Source organism: Telopea speciosissima, chromosome 4 (assembly GCF_018873765.1).
Source record: "Telopea speciosissima isolate NSW1024214 ecotype Mountain lineage chromosome 4, Tspe_v1, whole genome shotgun sequence".
NCBI classification, from domain to species: domain Eukaryota; kingdom Viridiplantae; phylum Streptophyta; class Magnoliopsida; order Proteales; family Proteaceae; genus Telopea; species Telopea speciosissima.
In genome coordinates this window covers 24,992,200-25,008,578 of record NC_057919.1, presented here as the reverse complement: position 1 = coordinate 25,008,578, position 16,379 = coordinate 24,992,200, and the positions used below count along the sequence as shown (strand labels likewise).

Genomic DNA, 16,379 nt, shown 5'->3' with positions numbered 1-16,379 from the left:
TCTTATCCATACTGATGTTTGGGGACCTTCCCCTGTTGCTTCTTTGCGTGGCTTCCGATGCTTTGTTTCTTTTATTGATGACTATTCTCGGTTTACTTGGGTTTACTTGTTGAAACACAAGAGTGATGTCTATGTTGCATTTAAAATTTTTTATGAGTTAGTGTATACCCAATCTCAAACTTGGATCCAAGTTGTCCGTTCTGACAAAGGTGGGAAGTATATGTATAGTGGTTTGGAAACCTTCTTTTCTGACCATGGCATTATTCATCAGGTGGCCTGTGTCGATACCCCACAACAAAATGGGGTGGCTGAACGCAAAAATCGCCATCTTCTTGAAGTGGCTAGATCTTCTTTGGTTTACTATGCATGTTCCCAAAATTTTTTGGTCAGATGCCATATTAACTGCTGTCTTTCTTATTAACCATATGCTGTCCAGTGTCTTGAACTTCAAAGTTCCCCTTGATGTCTTACTTCCCTGTTCTTCTTCCTTCTCCCTTCCACCAAGGGTGTTTGGGTGAATTTGCTATGTCCATATTAGCAAATTTGCCCGCACTAAATTGGATCCTAAGGTTCTCAAGTGTATCTTTTTGGGGTATTCCTCTACCTCCAAAGGCTATAAGTGCTATCATCCCCCTACTCGTCGGTGGCTTCTCTCCAAAGATGTCCGGTTCTTTGAAACCATCCCATATTTTCAGTCACCTCTTCAGGGGGAGTGTTCATCTCTTGGTGGTGTTGAGGGTGAAGAGGTTCCAGAGTTTGTTTCTGTTCCCCTTTCCTTCCCTGTTCTTATTTCTCCTTTTCAGATTGACAAGGGAAAGAAAAGTTCTGTGGATAATGTGGTTGAGGGGGAGCCTCCTAGTGCACAGGTGAACAGAGAATAGGGGGAGCTACTAGTGTATACGAAGGACAGGAGAACTCCGGCTACATGGCTTCCTATAAAGAAGACTGGCCAAAACCCTTCTTCGTCTCCTCATCCTGAACCTCCATCCATCGAGACAGGTATGCCGCCTTCTACTTCTCTATCCTCAGACTTAGATCTTCCTATTGCCCACCGCAAGGGAACTCGGGCATGTACTAATCCCATTGCAAAGTTTGTTTCCTATGATTCTATCTCCCTTACAGGTATATCCTTTTCTGTGGCTATCTCTTCCATATCTATTCCCAAGAATGTAGCAGAGGCTATGGCAGATCCAAAATGGAGAGCAGCGATGAACACAGAGATGTTGGCTCTTGAGAAGAATCACACTTGGGACCTTGTTGAGCTCCCTAAGGGAGAGTCCCTGTTGGATGCAGATGGGTTTTCACGGTCAAGTTCAAGTTTGATGGTACTGTGGAGAGATATAAGGCAAGACTTGTCGCCAAGGGTTATACACAGGTGTATGGCATTGACTATCTGGAGACCGTTGCTCCAGTGGCCAAGCACAACTCCATCCGTGTACTTCTCTCAGTGGCTGCAAATCTTGATTGGCCATTGTACCAGCTTGATGTGAAGAATGCATTCTTACATGGTGACCTAGAAGAAGAGGTATATATGCATTATCCTCCTGGGTTCAAGCATACTGGTGACAATGGGAAAGTTTGTCGTCTTAGGAAGGCTCTCTATGGACTCAAACAGTCTCCTAAGGCTTGGTTTGAGAGGTTTAGACAAGCCCTCCTCCAAAATGGGTATACTCAAAGCCAAGCTAATCACACATTGTTTATACCATAGTTGTCACGGTGGCATGGCGGTCCAAGGCGGTGGAGGCCTGTCTAAGCGCTTAGGCGGTAGAGCGGCCGCCTAAGCGGTAAAGGCGGTCTAGTGTTAGTTTTCTCCCTCCCCTCCCCCCAAACATTCAATAGTCAATACATGATGGCATGATGCATCATAGTATCATACCTTATATCATTAAAAATTAAATTTAAGCCACCTTAAGTCATCAAAATGAAAAATCATACATGACACATAAAAATTCAAAATAATCAAACATCATAAATTAATTAAAAAACTAAAAGACATAGCACAAAATCACAAATGACTAATCAACATTCTCTTATTTAGTAATCGGTTAATCACTAAGTCCTAGATAAAAAATGTGTTATTATCATCATTTCATAAAAGACATAGTTGCATAGCATACCTTAACCAGGATGCTACCAAGAAAATGAAAAAATTGTAGAGATGTCAACTGTCAAGACTCAAGACTCAAGACTCAAGAATCAGGATGTTCATGTTGTCCATGACTCCATGTATCAATCCTGAAAATTAACAATGCAAGTAAGCATGCTAATTGTTAAAAACAATTAATAGAGAAGAAAGAAGAAATAAATCAAATGAAGGGAGGAAAAAGGAAATAAGACGAAGAAATGAAGAATATGAAAGACTCAAAATATCCTAGTTTAAGCAGTCAAATACTCAAATACTCAAGACTTCAAGAGTCAAGTTAAGTGTCAATGTCAAAGACTCAAAATATCCATAATATCCAAATACATTTGTCAAATGATTTAATCGAAATCATCATAAAAAATTATGATCATGATCTTCTTCTTGTTGTTCCATGGAACCACGTGCCCTTTCTCCAAAATTATCTATGACATCCCCGTCGTCATTCACATCTTCCTCTTCTACCATTTCTCCATCTGATCCTGAATCATCTTCAACATTAGCCGTCTGGGCTATCCCTCGATTACGACGTGCGTAAGAGTTGATTGCTCAAGAGGTTGATGGTTGAGCTCTCTTTGCTCGGTTTTGGCCTTCAAATGATGTAGATGCCCCCATTGCTCTATTAGCAGCGCCCCATGTGAGATCATCCTGGGGATGGACTAAATCATCCATTGGTTGACTAACCATCCACTCACTAGTCCAGTCTAACTCATCAAGCAATAGGGGATCATAATTTCTATTCTCCTCACGCCTTGAAGGCGGCGATTATATTGAACATAGACTAGATCATTCAAACGTTCATGTTCTAGTCTATTCCTCTTCTTGGTGTGAATCTGAATTCAATAGAGGATCCCAAGTCATTCTTCTATAAACTAATAACAAAATTAAAAGTCTAAAAATAAAAAAAATAAATGTAATCACAAAATACTTACAAAATCAAATGTGCTTCAGTTGCGCTCACAACCAGAAGAGGTACAACAAAGGCCCAGTAAACGCCGTGCAATCCTTGAAAGCTCAAAAGCATCACCTCCATGTGTATCCCACCAAAGAACTATAACGTATAAATATAATAAAAAAAATTGGATTAATATATCATACAAAGTAGGTGCAAACTACAAACAAAATAACTAAATAATATAAAATAATTAGGCAATTAGCTACTTACTAGGATTCATAGTTGTCCGTTGTCTAATGGCCATACTACTCGAAAAAAGACCTTGAGCATTTCTATATTCACCAGCCTGATGTAATATCTTGTCTTGTAAAGATACATCAGGCACTAATCTTAAGGTGACTTGATTAAAAGTCGTTTGTGAAGTCTGTTTCATTTGATAATCCTCAGCTTCTGAATACTGAAAAAACTTCCCAGGATTAAGAAACAATGCAGCAGCATACAATGGGCGCTCCATTTGACACTCCCATCGCCTATTAACAATATTTATGACTTTCTTCCACAACCTCTCTTTATCCCCAAAATTTTTCTTAATCATCTTTTTAGCCTCTTCCATGGCAATATAGACTTCAGGCAAGGCAAGCTTCTCATCAGCATCTACAATCCTCAAAACAACAATAAGTGGTTTTCATGCTCTGATACAGTCTTCCACACCATTCCAAAATGTAATAGCAAAGACCGTTTCAGCCACTTTCTTTCCTGCCTCTGTCTTTGCCAAATAAGAATGCTTCCAATCATCAGAAATAAATAAATGCCTCAAGTCATCCTTATGCCTCAATAAGCTCTGGAGTGTTAGAAATGAAGTTGCAAATCTTGTTACAACAGCCCTCACAGGATCTCTCCCATTTGTTTTAGCTCTCATGGCATCTAGAAGGCGTGTGTGTCTGTAGATGAATGTTGTTATTTTCCTAGCCTTCACTATCACCTTCTTGTATGCCTTCAAGTTACCAATATCTTCCAACATAAGATCAATGCAGTGGGCTGCACAAGGAGTCTAATAGAGCCTTGTCCTCTTCTTCATCAACAATGCACCAGCTGCTTTATAATTGGTAGCATTATCTGTAACAACTTGCACAACATATTCTTCCCCAATTTCTTCTACCTTGCTATCAAGTAATTGAAACAAGGTATTTGCATCTTGTACATAACTTGATGCATCAACAGAACCCATAAAATAAGTCCCCTCCGGACAGTTGACAAGGAAGTTGATCAAATGTCTTCCCTTTTTATCTCTCCACCCATCAGACATGAGTGTACATCCAAACTGCTTCCAATACCCTTCATAGGTCTTTTTCATCTCTGCAGTTCTCTCCTTTGCTGACTTTAACAAAGGCACCCTCGCTTCATGATAAGTAGGGGGCTTATTTCCTGACCCATATTGTGCAACGGATTCAATCATCACTTCAAAGCTTCTTGACTTTAGTGCATTAAATGGAATCCCACACTCATAAAGCCAATCGACAATATGATTATCAACTCTCTTTTTCTCTTCAGCTGATCTCATCCGGTTCTCTATTGTAGTTTGGTTACGGCCTTTAAGCCTCCTATCAGCAACCACTTGTTCAGGTGTCCGTCTCACATGAGCATCCATGGGACCCCTTACTTGTGGCTGAATTATGACATTCCTCTTTCTCTTTTCAGCTGTACCAGAGCTTGGAATCACTTTGGAAGAAGATTGAGACCTACCAGTACTAGGACCAGATTGAGACTGTATCTGCTCAACCTGTAGAGATGTCTCTTCTCCTCCTCCTCCCTCATGATCATCATCATCATCATCATCATCATCATCCAATATATCTGCTGCCTTCTTCTTCCTATTGCGCATTAAAGCTTCATTCATCTCTTGAGCAATTGCTGTAGTTGTCTTGGTGCACTTCGCAACATCTCCATAGCCACCCACCAAATGTTGCTTTATCCTTTTAATCCCACCTCTGAGATCTTTTTTGCACAGATTGCATTTGACAAGATTTTTGTCTGTAAGGTCAGGCCAATACCCATACTTCCACCCTGGGTCATTTGATTTGGCCTTCCTCTTTGGGTCTTTGAATGGATCATACCCCGCAGTACTGCCATTATCAGCCCCACTACTAGCGACGCCAACATTACCACCCTCGCTGTTGCTATCCATTGTGTAATGAATCAATATTCAATACTTTGCAGGCTTGCAATGTGCCAACTGCCAAGGGATAAAAGTAACTACAAAAAAAGGAAAAGGAAAAACATAGAAGCAAGAAGGGTAAGAAAAAAAAAGGAAATCATGATTTTGATTCATCATCATGATTCTGAAATCTGAATCTCTGATTCATACTTTCAAAGAAAAAAATGTTGCAAAGAAAAAAAAAGCAGCAGCAGCATCAGCATCCATTGCTCTAACATCAATTCATCATCACATCATGTCATTGCAAAGGGGACAAAAAAAATAGAGAAGCAGGGAAGCTACATCAGTATCTAATATTCTAGATTTCTAGTATCTGACTAATCTATTTTAGTGATGCAGGTATTCTCCACTACAAAGAGAACATCAAAACAGAGAAGAAGAAGCAGCAGCAAGTGTTAGACTGTTAGTACTTAGTACAACGGAGAAGAAGAAGAAGCAGTAAGCAGTTAACCAATATAAAAAATAGAGAAGACGCAGCAGCAGTAAGCAGTTAACCAATAAAAAAAACAGAGAAGACGCAGCAGCAGTTAGAGGCTTAGAGCGTTACAGAGAAGCAGCAGGCAGCAGTTTACCAAGTTAATATAAGTCTATAATACCATTACCAAGCCAAAAAAAAAAAAAAAAAAAAAAAAACAGCAGAGAAGAAGTAGCAGAACCAAATCTCTTGAGCAATTGCTGTAGTTGTTAGTACTACAGAGAAGAAGAAGAAGAAGAAGAAGAAGCAGCAGCAGTCAACCAATAAAAAAACAAAAACAGAGAAGAAGCGGCAGCAGCAGCAGTAGGATGTTAGTGCGTTACAGAGAAGCAGCAGGCAGTAGTTAACCATGTTACCAAGCCAAAAAAGAAAAAAGCAACATAGAAGAACCAGAAGAAGCTTAGAAGTTACAGTTACAGACTTAAAAAAATAAAAAAAAAAGCAGCAGCAGCAGGCATTACACGCTACAGAGAAGAAGAAGCAGAAGAAGTTACCAAGCAAAAAAAAAAAGGAGAGTTACCGTTACAGACTACAGAGAAGAAGCATCGATAGAAGTTATCAAATAAAAAAAAAAAAAAAAAAAACAGAGAAGAAGTTACCGTTACTCTACAGAGAAGAAGAAGCATAGAAGTAGAACTATATAAGTTGCAAAGCAATGAAGCCAAAAAAAAAAAAGACAAGAAGTTACCGTTACAGACTACAGAGAAGAAGCATCATAGAACCACGAAGTTACCAAGCAAAAAAAAAAAAAAAAAAAGAAGATCGAAGTTACCGTTAGAGAAGAAGCATAGGGAGTAGAGACTTACCTTGCCGTAAAGGTAGGAGGAGGAGGAAGCTTCGACTTTTGCGCAGAGGACTCGAGAGGTAGGAGGAAACTTTGCCTTCGCCTGAGTCGAGTTGCTGTTGCCAGAGCCGGAAAGGAAGGAGGAAGGTTGCAGTGTCGCACAACCTCTTGCGTAGAGGAGTCGAGGGTTTTACTTTTAATTTCTTAGAGAAGAAGTTAAAGGCTAAAAGCCTTTTACAGATTTACGTTTTAACCTTTAGGAATTTATGGATTTTAGATTTTTAGTTGTAAAGGCTATTTATCCCATGTAGCAGCGTACGTGAGATAATTATACACCAACCAATACCAATTAAACAAAAAGAATAATATATAACTGCATGAAAAAAATAAAAAACAAATACACACTCCATATTGGCTTTCGCCTTGCCCTCATGGCGTCCCAAGGCGTCGCTTTAACCGCCTTGGCGACACCTAGATGGTCAAGTCGGCCGCCATTCACGAGTCTTGTTAAGCGTAGGCTCGCTTAATACCTAGGTTTCCGCCTGGACGCCAAGGCGGAGCCTAGGCGACGCCTTGACAACTATGGTTTATACAAAGGAAGGGCAGCACCACTACAGCTCTCATTGTTTATGTTTATGACATTGTGGTCACGGGAAACAGTGAAGCTGAAATCTCAAAACTTAAGCTTTATTTGGCTCGGCAGTTTGAGATCAAAGATCTCGGTCCATTGAAGTATGTTTTGGGGATTGAAGTCTCAAGATCCAAGCAAGGGATCAATGTTTGCCAAAGGAAGTTTGTTCTTGATCTACTTATAGAGACAGGCTACTTAGGATGCAAACCAATCTCTGTTCTTGATCTACTTATAGAGACAGGCTACTTAGGATGCAAACCAATCTCCTCCCCTATTGAGCAGAACCACAAACTAGGGGAAGATTGTGGTGAACCTCTTGTGGATGCTGAAAAATATGCTGATTGGGCCGGGTCTATTTCGGATAGAAGGTCCACTTCTAGATACTGTACTTTTGTTGGGGGAAACTTAGTCACTTGGAGAAGTAAGAAGCAACCTGTGGTAGCAAGGTCAAGTGTTGAAGCAGAGTTTAGAGCCATGGCTCATGGTGTGTGTGAAATCTTGTGGTTGAAGAAACTTGTTCAAGAATTGGGGTTTGAGACACCTGAGCCTATGAGTCTATACTGCGATAACAAGGCAGCCATCAGTATTGCTCACAATCTGGTTCAACATGACCGGACAAAGCATGTTGAGGTTGACAGACACTTTATCAAGGAGAAGATAGAATCTAAGACTATTTGTACTCCTTTTGTGAAGACAAATGAACAAGTGGCAGACATCTTCACTAAAGGACTTAGTTCTCATCACTTCAGTTTTATGTTAGACAAGCTGGGTATGTATGACATATACCACCCAGCTTGAGGGGGAGTGTTAAGAATAGTTGTATCAGGGGTATATATGTACATAACCCCTACTTATGTACTCTATGTTTCATTTGTATTAGGCCAAGGGCCTCAGTGTAATTATACATTCTTTTCAATATAAGCTTTTTAGTCTCTAGTTTTGAGACATAACAGATTTACCCCAAGAATCGTGTTTGAACTCTTGGCTCTCTTGGAGTTTTTTCCTTTCTTCTCCATCTACTCTAAAACCTAACAAAGGATGTAATATAAGGGAAGATGTTTTGAGAAAGCCTATACCTTGAACCCTTTCCATCATCCCTGGCATTTTTCTGCCATTTGGACAAATTATTTGGCAGGTTGACTGTCGAATATATTTGGAATTCCCTTGCTAGGCTGGCCGTCAAATCTGGTGTCCTAACTCATCCATATGGGCTTTCCCCCCATTGTATTTTCAGTGGTTTCTAGTAAGCTCCCGTCGAGTCTAGTTCCCTAGACTTTTCAAACTTTTTTAGACCTCTATAAAACATATTGGGATTTCAGATGGATCTTAGATTACAATACATTGGGATTTCAGATGGGTCTTAGTTTTGACTATGGCTAGGTGATGATATGGAGAGCATGTTTGCAGGGTTGTAGGAATCATGAGGTTTAGGGATTCCACTCTTTCCCAATACCCACCCCAGAACAGGGTATCTCTAGTAAAGGGAAATAACAGGAGAGGAAACAAGAAGAAAGGAAGAGGAAAGAAGAAGAATAGAAAAAAACGAAAGAAGAAAAATCAAACCTGAGAAAGGAAGATTGGGGGAGGGAAGGAGAAGATAGTACTAAATCGAACCAACCGTTCGGCTCTCACAGCAGCATACATTTTAAATTCCATTCCAATCATAGTTGTCCAGGCTACCTTTGCTGGAATGGCATCTTGTTGGTGTTGCCTTGTTTTTCCCCTCCTATGCCTAGGGTCGACTAGACTCCATGACAACTATGATTCCAATCTTTGAAAATCGATTACAACTATATTGACTCCAACAAGGAAACTAAAACTGAAACAAATCTCCTACATTTCCAACTCCATAATATAAAATAAAATAAAACTCAAATTACATAACCCCTTAAATAAAAATAAATTCCCTACCAACAATCCCTATTGAAGCAATATCCTTGTTTGGATCTGGGTTTTCAGATTGGGTCATCTGGTCCAGCCACACACATGTAAGTGTATCATAAGCTTTTGCAAATTGTTCATTAAGTTTCTCTATTTTCTTCTTTAGATGGGGGTTGCATGTATATGGATATTGCATCAATTATACTTATATTTCATTTATTGGAGTGAAACAATTCTATTTTTTGGTTACTGAAAAAAGAAATTAATCCCTTATGTTTGTGACAAGGTTTTTTTGTTTTTTTTTGGGGGGGGGGGGGTGGGGTGGATTAGAAATCCCTGTATGAGTATGAGTGTATAGCAAAATTACTTTGTGTGGAGAAATATGGTTGGGTTGGCTTATTTACTTCTCATCTTTGTTCTTATCTCTGATTTTGTTACTCTTCTAACTCGTTAAAAAACAACGAACAGGAACTGAGTTTGGTGGATTCCAGTGTAATCAGACTACAGCTCATCTACAATGTCATGCATGCGGGGGAATGATGCCATCCAGAACTGATATTAGTGTACCACAACACTGTAACCACTATTACCATCTGATGAGAAGTTTCTCTGTTCTATATCATTTCCCTTAAAAGTTGGATATGCTTTTTCTGATTGTTCAAAGTAATCAGTTCTACTTGCTTGTATGAAGCCTTAATGTCATGGTGGAAAGTTATTTTGATAAATATTGGATTAATTCAGGCCAGTTGAACACAATGAGTTCAAAGTAATCAGTTCTAATTGCTTGTAGGGACATTGGTTTTTTGTCATTTCTTTAAATCTTTTAGTAGCTACATATTAAAAAGTCTAGTCATGTTTGGTGTCATCAGTTAGAGTCATATCTGGTTTTTTTTATTAAAGTGTGAGTCTGAATTTACTTTTCCAGAGATTTGTTTTGTAAATACACCACTGATAATCAATTGTAAAGATGATTTTAGGTTGATTCATAGTTGTCAAGGCATTGTCTAGGCATCTAAGCTCTTTCTTTGGTCCAAGGTGACAGCATGCCTTGTTGATACTTCATGAGTTTACGTTTATTTTTGTAATGTCTTTGTTTTTCGATGAATGTATTTATATTATATCCTATGCTTTGTTTATTATATGTTGGTTTTCTCATATTGGGCCATTGATAGCATAATTATTTCATATTGCATTGATATGATGTCTATGTTGCATATAAATATGATTATATAAAATTATCATTTCTATATTACATATAATCCATAGTTACCAAGGCATCGCCTAGGTGTCCTGGCTCCTTGGTTGCCTTGGGCGCCTAGGCGGGCACCTTGCTGCCTTGTTGCTGTCACCTTGATTTTGGACCCTCTCCAATGCCAGGGTTGCCTTGCTGCCTTGATAACTATGACATAATCATCAATGCACACCTAGAGTGCATCGGCCGACGTCTTGTCACCTAAGTGCTGCTCCAACGCAGTAGGTTGCCTAGTCGCCTTGACAACTTTCGGTTGATTATATTAGTAAAAGTCATGTGCATTTTCTTGTTACTGTTTTGCTGCTGCATTCTCCTTCAGTTAATTGTGTGGCATTTAGTTAGTGCTAATCATCAGTCGAACTCTGGTCTGAACGATTTTTCAGTTTAATTAATGTAGTTTTGCTGCTTCATTCAACCTCTGTTGGATGACCTGCTTGTAGGCTGATTCAACAGGTCTTTTTTCTGGATCTGATTTGAACTTCAGTTCTATTTTTTGTGCAAAAAATGCCAAGGGTAGGATCGACCCCAGTCCGCCCCTCCGGAACCCTGCTAAAGCGGGACTTGCACTTGGTTACGGCCCTTCTGAAATTTCTATTCTGGTGTTGCGCAAATTTTCTTTGCTATATCTCTTCTCCATTTGGTTTTACTGTTCTAGTACATTAAATACTCCTTTTGCTCATCAATCTTGAAGTTGAATTCTGAGCAGAATTGACAGCTGTCAGATCTCAACATTCATGCTGAGGGAGAAGTTTAGCTTTCTAAAACCTCATGGTTCTGTGGGCCTCTAGACCTTCAGTTCAAATTTGTTTCAATTGTGAATCAATTCAATTAAGTTCTTTCAATTTCCCCCTATTGCATAAATTGTGTTCCCATCTCCAACTCTCCAAGTATTGTTCTACTAAAGTTTCTAATTGAAATTGTATTTCTTTCTCCTTGTTCTACTTTGAGTTAGGGTACTTGGCATTCATTCTGAGGGAAGTGAAATTAGTTAAATCGGTTTGAGTTGGGATAAGCCTGAATTATTAGCCCAACTGGATTCTGTTTTTTAATCACAAGTTGTCTTTTCCTTTATCTGTCATAGGGAATGAGAAGAAGGGTTAGTGTGGCCAAGGTTAGGGAAAGAGAAGCTACAAATTTATTTGAGTTTGGAGACAATGACAAAATTTTGGCCTGGTTACATGCTTTATCTTGCTGTATAGGTAGCAATAGCATACTTCAGTTTTGCTGGAATCATTGTCTTACTAGGCTACCACTCTAGTTTGATATCCATATATAGGATGGCATTAGAGAGTATTTTGGTAAAATGAGTTCTAGGAGTTATGTGAGAGTGTGAGACATAGTTCTAAAAAATTATTATAACATGTACTATTGTGGTAAATAACTTCCTGGGTTCTTCTAATAGTTATTTACATTTACTAATATGTAAGATTTTAATATTACAAGTAGTAGTAAGCATAGTACTAAAACTCGTGAAATTTCGTTTGAGATCTCGAGAATTTCGAGTATCTTGACCTGTCCAAAACGAAATGGCAATTCGATATGAAAAAATACAATGATCAAAATTTCAATCATCTCGCGATATTTCGAGCCAATGTACCATCTCGTGAGATATTGAGCTTTAATTACAAAAATTCCCTTCTATTTATACACTATCTTGTGACTCTCGGTCGAAATTTCGACCGAGAGCTCACAAGAGTGGTATTTTTCGAGTTTTTGATGCAATTTGCTCATTTTTCACTCATTCTACATCGGAGTTGGGGAAGAGAGACCAATACTTCCCTTGCTAATAACTCCAACAATGGTTACCTTCAGCATGTTGATGAGGCAATTTACATGGCAACTGTGGATGACTACACTCGTTTCTTCTCCTAGGCTATGACGTGGCATTCATGTCCTATAGTTGGAGAACATTGCACGCCGGCTCCATCAGACTATGAGTGGGTTTGATGCTGGATGGCGGAGTAATTATTATTAGAATATTTGTAAACATTTGCGTCACTTGATGACTACTTGACTTGTATTGGGAATTTGGGATATTAATATCATCTTGTTAAGTTGTTATTGACTTATTGTACTTAATATTATGACTTTAGCTATGACTTATGAGTCAATGAGCTATTCACTTTATGTTTCCAAGTGAATTTACTTGTTTAAATTGCTTATTAATTATTAATTTATTATGTCCTCTAGTACTTAAAGTTTTAAACAATGTGTATGTGTAATTAACTAAGTTATATATTATGATTTGACCGTATGCTACCAATCAATGGTGCAAATCCAAAACACCACTTTGGGTGACTATTTTTGGAATTTGAACATTTACATATGTTTATATAGCCTAAAATAGGGTTTCCATGAAGTTTTAGGCCTTAACTTGGCCTAAAACCCACCAAAATGACCTATTGAAACCATGCAAAAAAATGCAATATTTGGACCGAAATATCCGAAATATCGGATATTTCAGTCAGCCCGAAATACCAAAACGAAACGAGTTTTCGAACCATGGTAGTAAGTAACATTTTGTTACTTATTACTACTTTTAATAACTTAGATTGGAAAACATTTCCTTTATAGCCCAAAAATCTTACATATTGCATGTCTGGTGGGGCTTATATTTGTTAACATGTTGTCCACAAAATCATTTATCAGTCTGGTAAATTTCTGCCATATCCCATTTTCCAATCTAGAGATATAAAGTTTTAAAAATTGGTTGAGAATTCATTTTAACAACTTTCTTTGACTTGTATAGTTGTATTAATACTTTACAAGAAAAGTAGCCTTTAAACTCAAGATGTCAAGAAAAGTAATCAGGACCCATCTTCTAAAATCATTTCCTCCCATCTCTATAAATTATTAGAACCAACCATGGCCATATACAAAGAGGACCCAAAACTTTGGCAACTTGGTGGCATCTTCTGTTTATCCATTGAAAATGCGAGGTTAATAGTTCAAACATGGTGGGCCCATACAGTGGAGGTAAGACCCAAAAATTGAGGCAAGGCTAATCCGAGGGCAGAGCTTCCTATCAATTTCTTCTGGTTTCTATCAATCCCTACTTCGATTCTATTCCCTGAGTCTGCTTTATTCATTGCCCTTAAGTTCTGGTTATAGATCTATTAGAAAATCACTTCTATTTATTCTTGTCTGGTTTCTGTTCTATAACCTGGCATATATGTTAGATGGACAAGGCAAAAGAAACAACTTGGGTGTGGCAAAGATGCCATTTCGTTCATTCTCATTGGCTTATATAGAGTTCTGGACATGGATACAGCTCATAATTTTAAGTGTCCAAGTAACATATCCTGGAATTTAGACCACCAGAATTCAATCTAGCCCGACAGGGTTTCCAAAGAAGCCTGAGTTTTCTGTTAATTGGGCCATTATCTGCAGGCTATTTTGTGTCTTGTGATCCCTGCCCATACAACAAAAATTTTGTAACTAAGTATTCAGATAGAATTTTCTTTACATTTTATTAGTTCTTGATGAGATATTATTTACGAACTGTAGAACCTACTTGGTTTCTCAAAATTTATGAGATACAAGATTATACTTGTGTACAATATATTGATTATAAGAGGTCCTACTAAAGTTTAATTTAAACTATTAGTCTTGTTTGATGTAGCGTTTGGATTTGATTGAACCTAAATCTTGGAGTATGCTTTTGATTTGATGTTGCTTTGGAGTTTGCTTTTGAATTTTTCTATCTTCTTGCAGGTTTAGGATGTGATAGAGCTTTTTGTGCTGCATATTGGCAGGCTCTAGGGGTTGTTGGAAGTGACTTTCACACAGTTTGCATTCCCGGGAGCTTCAAGCCTGTATGCACTAATTGGTTCAAAGGCCTAAAACATTACATCTCCCAAAATATGCACACACATGTCTACCATGCATTAAGTGGTTTGAAATTACACTGGATTCATAAATGAATAAAATATAAAGGACGACAGTGAGAAGAGTACATAAAATCTCAAAATGTTCCATCTAATTTACTTAACCCCCTCTGAAAAAAAAACTTTTTCTTTGATGTGCTCTAGTTTCTTTTTCTAAAATATGGTTTTTGGTGTCTTTGCAGATTTCAGAATATGCTATATCAAGAATTCCTTTTTCAGCACACCAAAATAATCCAGTCGAGCAAGATGTATGGATTCCTGTGGTTGTACAATAAAGCTGAAATTCATTCTTTTGTCTCTCATATAATAAATTGTTTTCTCAGATCACAGAAAGGTGCATTAGACAGACTGGGAAGACATTGCAGGATATTATATCAGATTGGATAGTTAAGTTGAACAACAGAGAAATTGGTAATTGCTCTTAACTGTTTTATTTACATCTTATTTGCAAAGTTTGAAAGTCAGGTGATGGTTAATTTTGTTAACCTGTGTCGTCTGTTTTACTTTGTCCTTTTAGCTGAAATGTTAGTATTGCACCCACATCTGGAGCACATATAAGAATATTTTAATTTTTCATTTCTACCTGTAGAAGTGTCCATCATCAGATGTTGAACCTCCAACCTGTTACTGTTGTTGTTATTGAAGTGTTACAATTAGTTTCTGGTTTCACCGTCTTTCTATTTCTTAGAATCCTCTATTGAGCTATGTTTTGTGTCAATTATTACATGGAGATCAGATGCTACCAGAATCACTTGTGTCCGTCCACAGCTTCACAAAATTCACCTGTTTTGCAACTATTTTTTGGCCATTATATAAATGTCATCTAACTTTCTTAGCTTATTCATAATGCTTAACCATTCATGACCAAGTATACCATCCAACTTATGGACCAAATCTTCAACGCAAAGGCAGTGTACCCTTGGATATGATTGATTGAATTGTTAGATTTTGATTAATTTTGATGCACTGACATAAAAGGAACTTTCATTGATTTTCAATGGTTTATTTGGTGTAAAGTGGAATGCTACTACCTTTTTTTGTTGTATACAAGGCAAATACTTATCTAGTTATCTGCCATGGTTGTAACTCATTAACTGTATTATGGCTAAAGGGTAGTTTACAGTTTCTTCCCTAAATACGAAGATAAATCATAACTACAGAGATACAAAGATTGACCTGCTTAAATTGGCAATAAGTCAGGCTTATTAGTTTATGGATAGCCTGCTGTGACACACCCCTACTTGTGTGGGTTTTAGTTATGATAACATTTTTTTGGGTGAATAAAAATTTCATTAAACCAAAAGAGAGAAAGGCCCCAGAGGGGATACAAAGAGGAGGCTTAAAAGCCCCGAAAGCACAAAGAGACAGCCAAATACAAACCTCAAAGTGAAAAATCCAAGAGGATACAATATGCCTATTTCTTTGGGAATCTATGAATCGAACAGGAACTGCTGGAAGTTTGGTTTTGATAACTAATGACAGGGTTAGGTTAGAGTGATGTTAATATATGCTGACTCTGACCACCTGTTATTCTACTGATAATGCCTCGTCTAGGGCTCTAGGCAGACTATTATCCTCCTCAATGAATATAAAATGGATTTTATTTTCTCAACTCAACCTTATCCCAACTAAATGGGGTCGGCAATATGGATTCTTATGCTCCAATCAGCTCTATTCAAAGCCATATATGTTAAGGCCTAAGCTATGCATGTATTTCCTCACCGCTTCTCCCAGAGTCATTTTACGTCTAATCTTGGCTCTTTTAGCTATTTCAATCTGAATCAAATCACTCCTCCGTACTAGAGCAACTAAAGGCCTCTGTTGTACATGGCCATGCCACCTCAAACGACTTTCTTGCAACATATCATGTATCAAAATTACTCCTAAATCAGCTCTAATTTGTGCATTCCTTATTTTATCCTTCGTAGTTTACCACACATCTATCTCAACGTCCTCATCTCAGCTACACTGAGTTTATCCATATGACATGTTTCTTAACTGCCCAGCATTCTGCATCTTAGCTAGTAGTATGACTGTATCATAAAATTTACCTAGGAATACGTTGACCATACAACACGCCAGACACACCTCTCCACTTCATCTATTCTATTTTAGTTCTCTATGTAACATCATATCTATTTCTCCTTCTTTATTTATGATTGAGCCCAAATATCCGTTGTATTGAAACTAAAGTTACACACCATATACTCCCTGTTTAT

At 38.0% G+C, this 16,379-nt stretch overlaps 2 protein-coding genes and 1 long non-coding RNA gene across 4 annotated transcripts in view; 1 reads left to right on the top strand and 2 right to left on the bottom strand.

Moving 5' to 3' along the window:
- LOC122658669 (E3 ubiquitin-protein ligase CHFR) overlaps positions 1 to 16,379 on the top strand; it is a 76,883-nt gene that overhangs the window by 33,541 nt on the left and 26,963 nt on the right. The window contains exons 9-12 of one of the 2 annotated variants that reach the window (XM_043853720.1): positions 9,490 to 9,597; positions 13,988 to 14,088; positions 14,343 to 14,408; positions 14,484 to 14,571. In XM_043853720.1, coding sequence (XP_043709655.1) covers positions 9,490 to 9,597; positions 13,988 to 14,088; positions 14,343 to 14,408; positions 14,484 to 14,571 — 363 coding nt within the window. The remainder of the gene's footprint in view (positions 1 to 9,489; positions 9,598 to 13,987; positions 14,089 to 14,342; positions 14,409 to 14,483; positions 14,572 to 16,379) is intronic. The other variant, XM_043853721.1, reaches the window with a different exon arrangement.
- Positions 2,917 to 3,199, bottom strand: LOC122658671. Its single transcript, XR_006332476.1, has 2 exons — positions 3,073 to 3,199; positions 2,917 to 2,973 (listed from the first exon to the last, which is right to left on the bottom strand). It is a non-coding gene; the product is annotated as an uncharacterized LOC122658671 (long non-coding RNA).
- Positions 4,034 to 14,995, bottom strand: LOC122658670. The gene is made up of 2 exons (XM_043853722.1): positions 14,989 to 14,995; positions 4,034 to 4,719 (listed from the first exon to the last, which is right to left on the bottom strand). Exon 2 carries the CDS (start codon positions 4,681 to 4,683, stop codon positions 4,087 to 4,089), a length of 597 nt encoding a protein of 198 aa, XP_043709657.1. The 5' UTR covers positions 4,684 to 4,719; positions 14,989 to 14,995; the 3' UTR covers positions 4,034 to 4,086.

Bases quoted from the DNA above. Each gene is read 5' to 3' on its own strand.
- LOC122658670 (XM_043853722.1), bottom strand. From the start codon at position 4,683: ATGGATGCTCATGTGAGACGGACACCTGAACAAGTGGTTGCTGATAGG.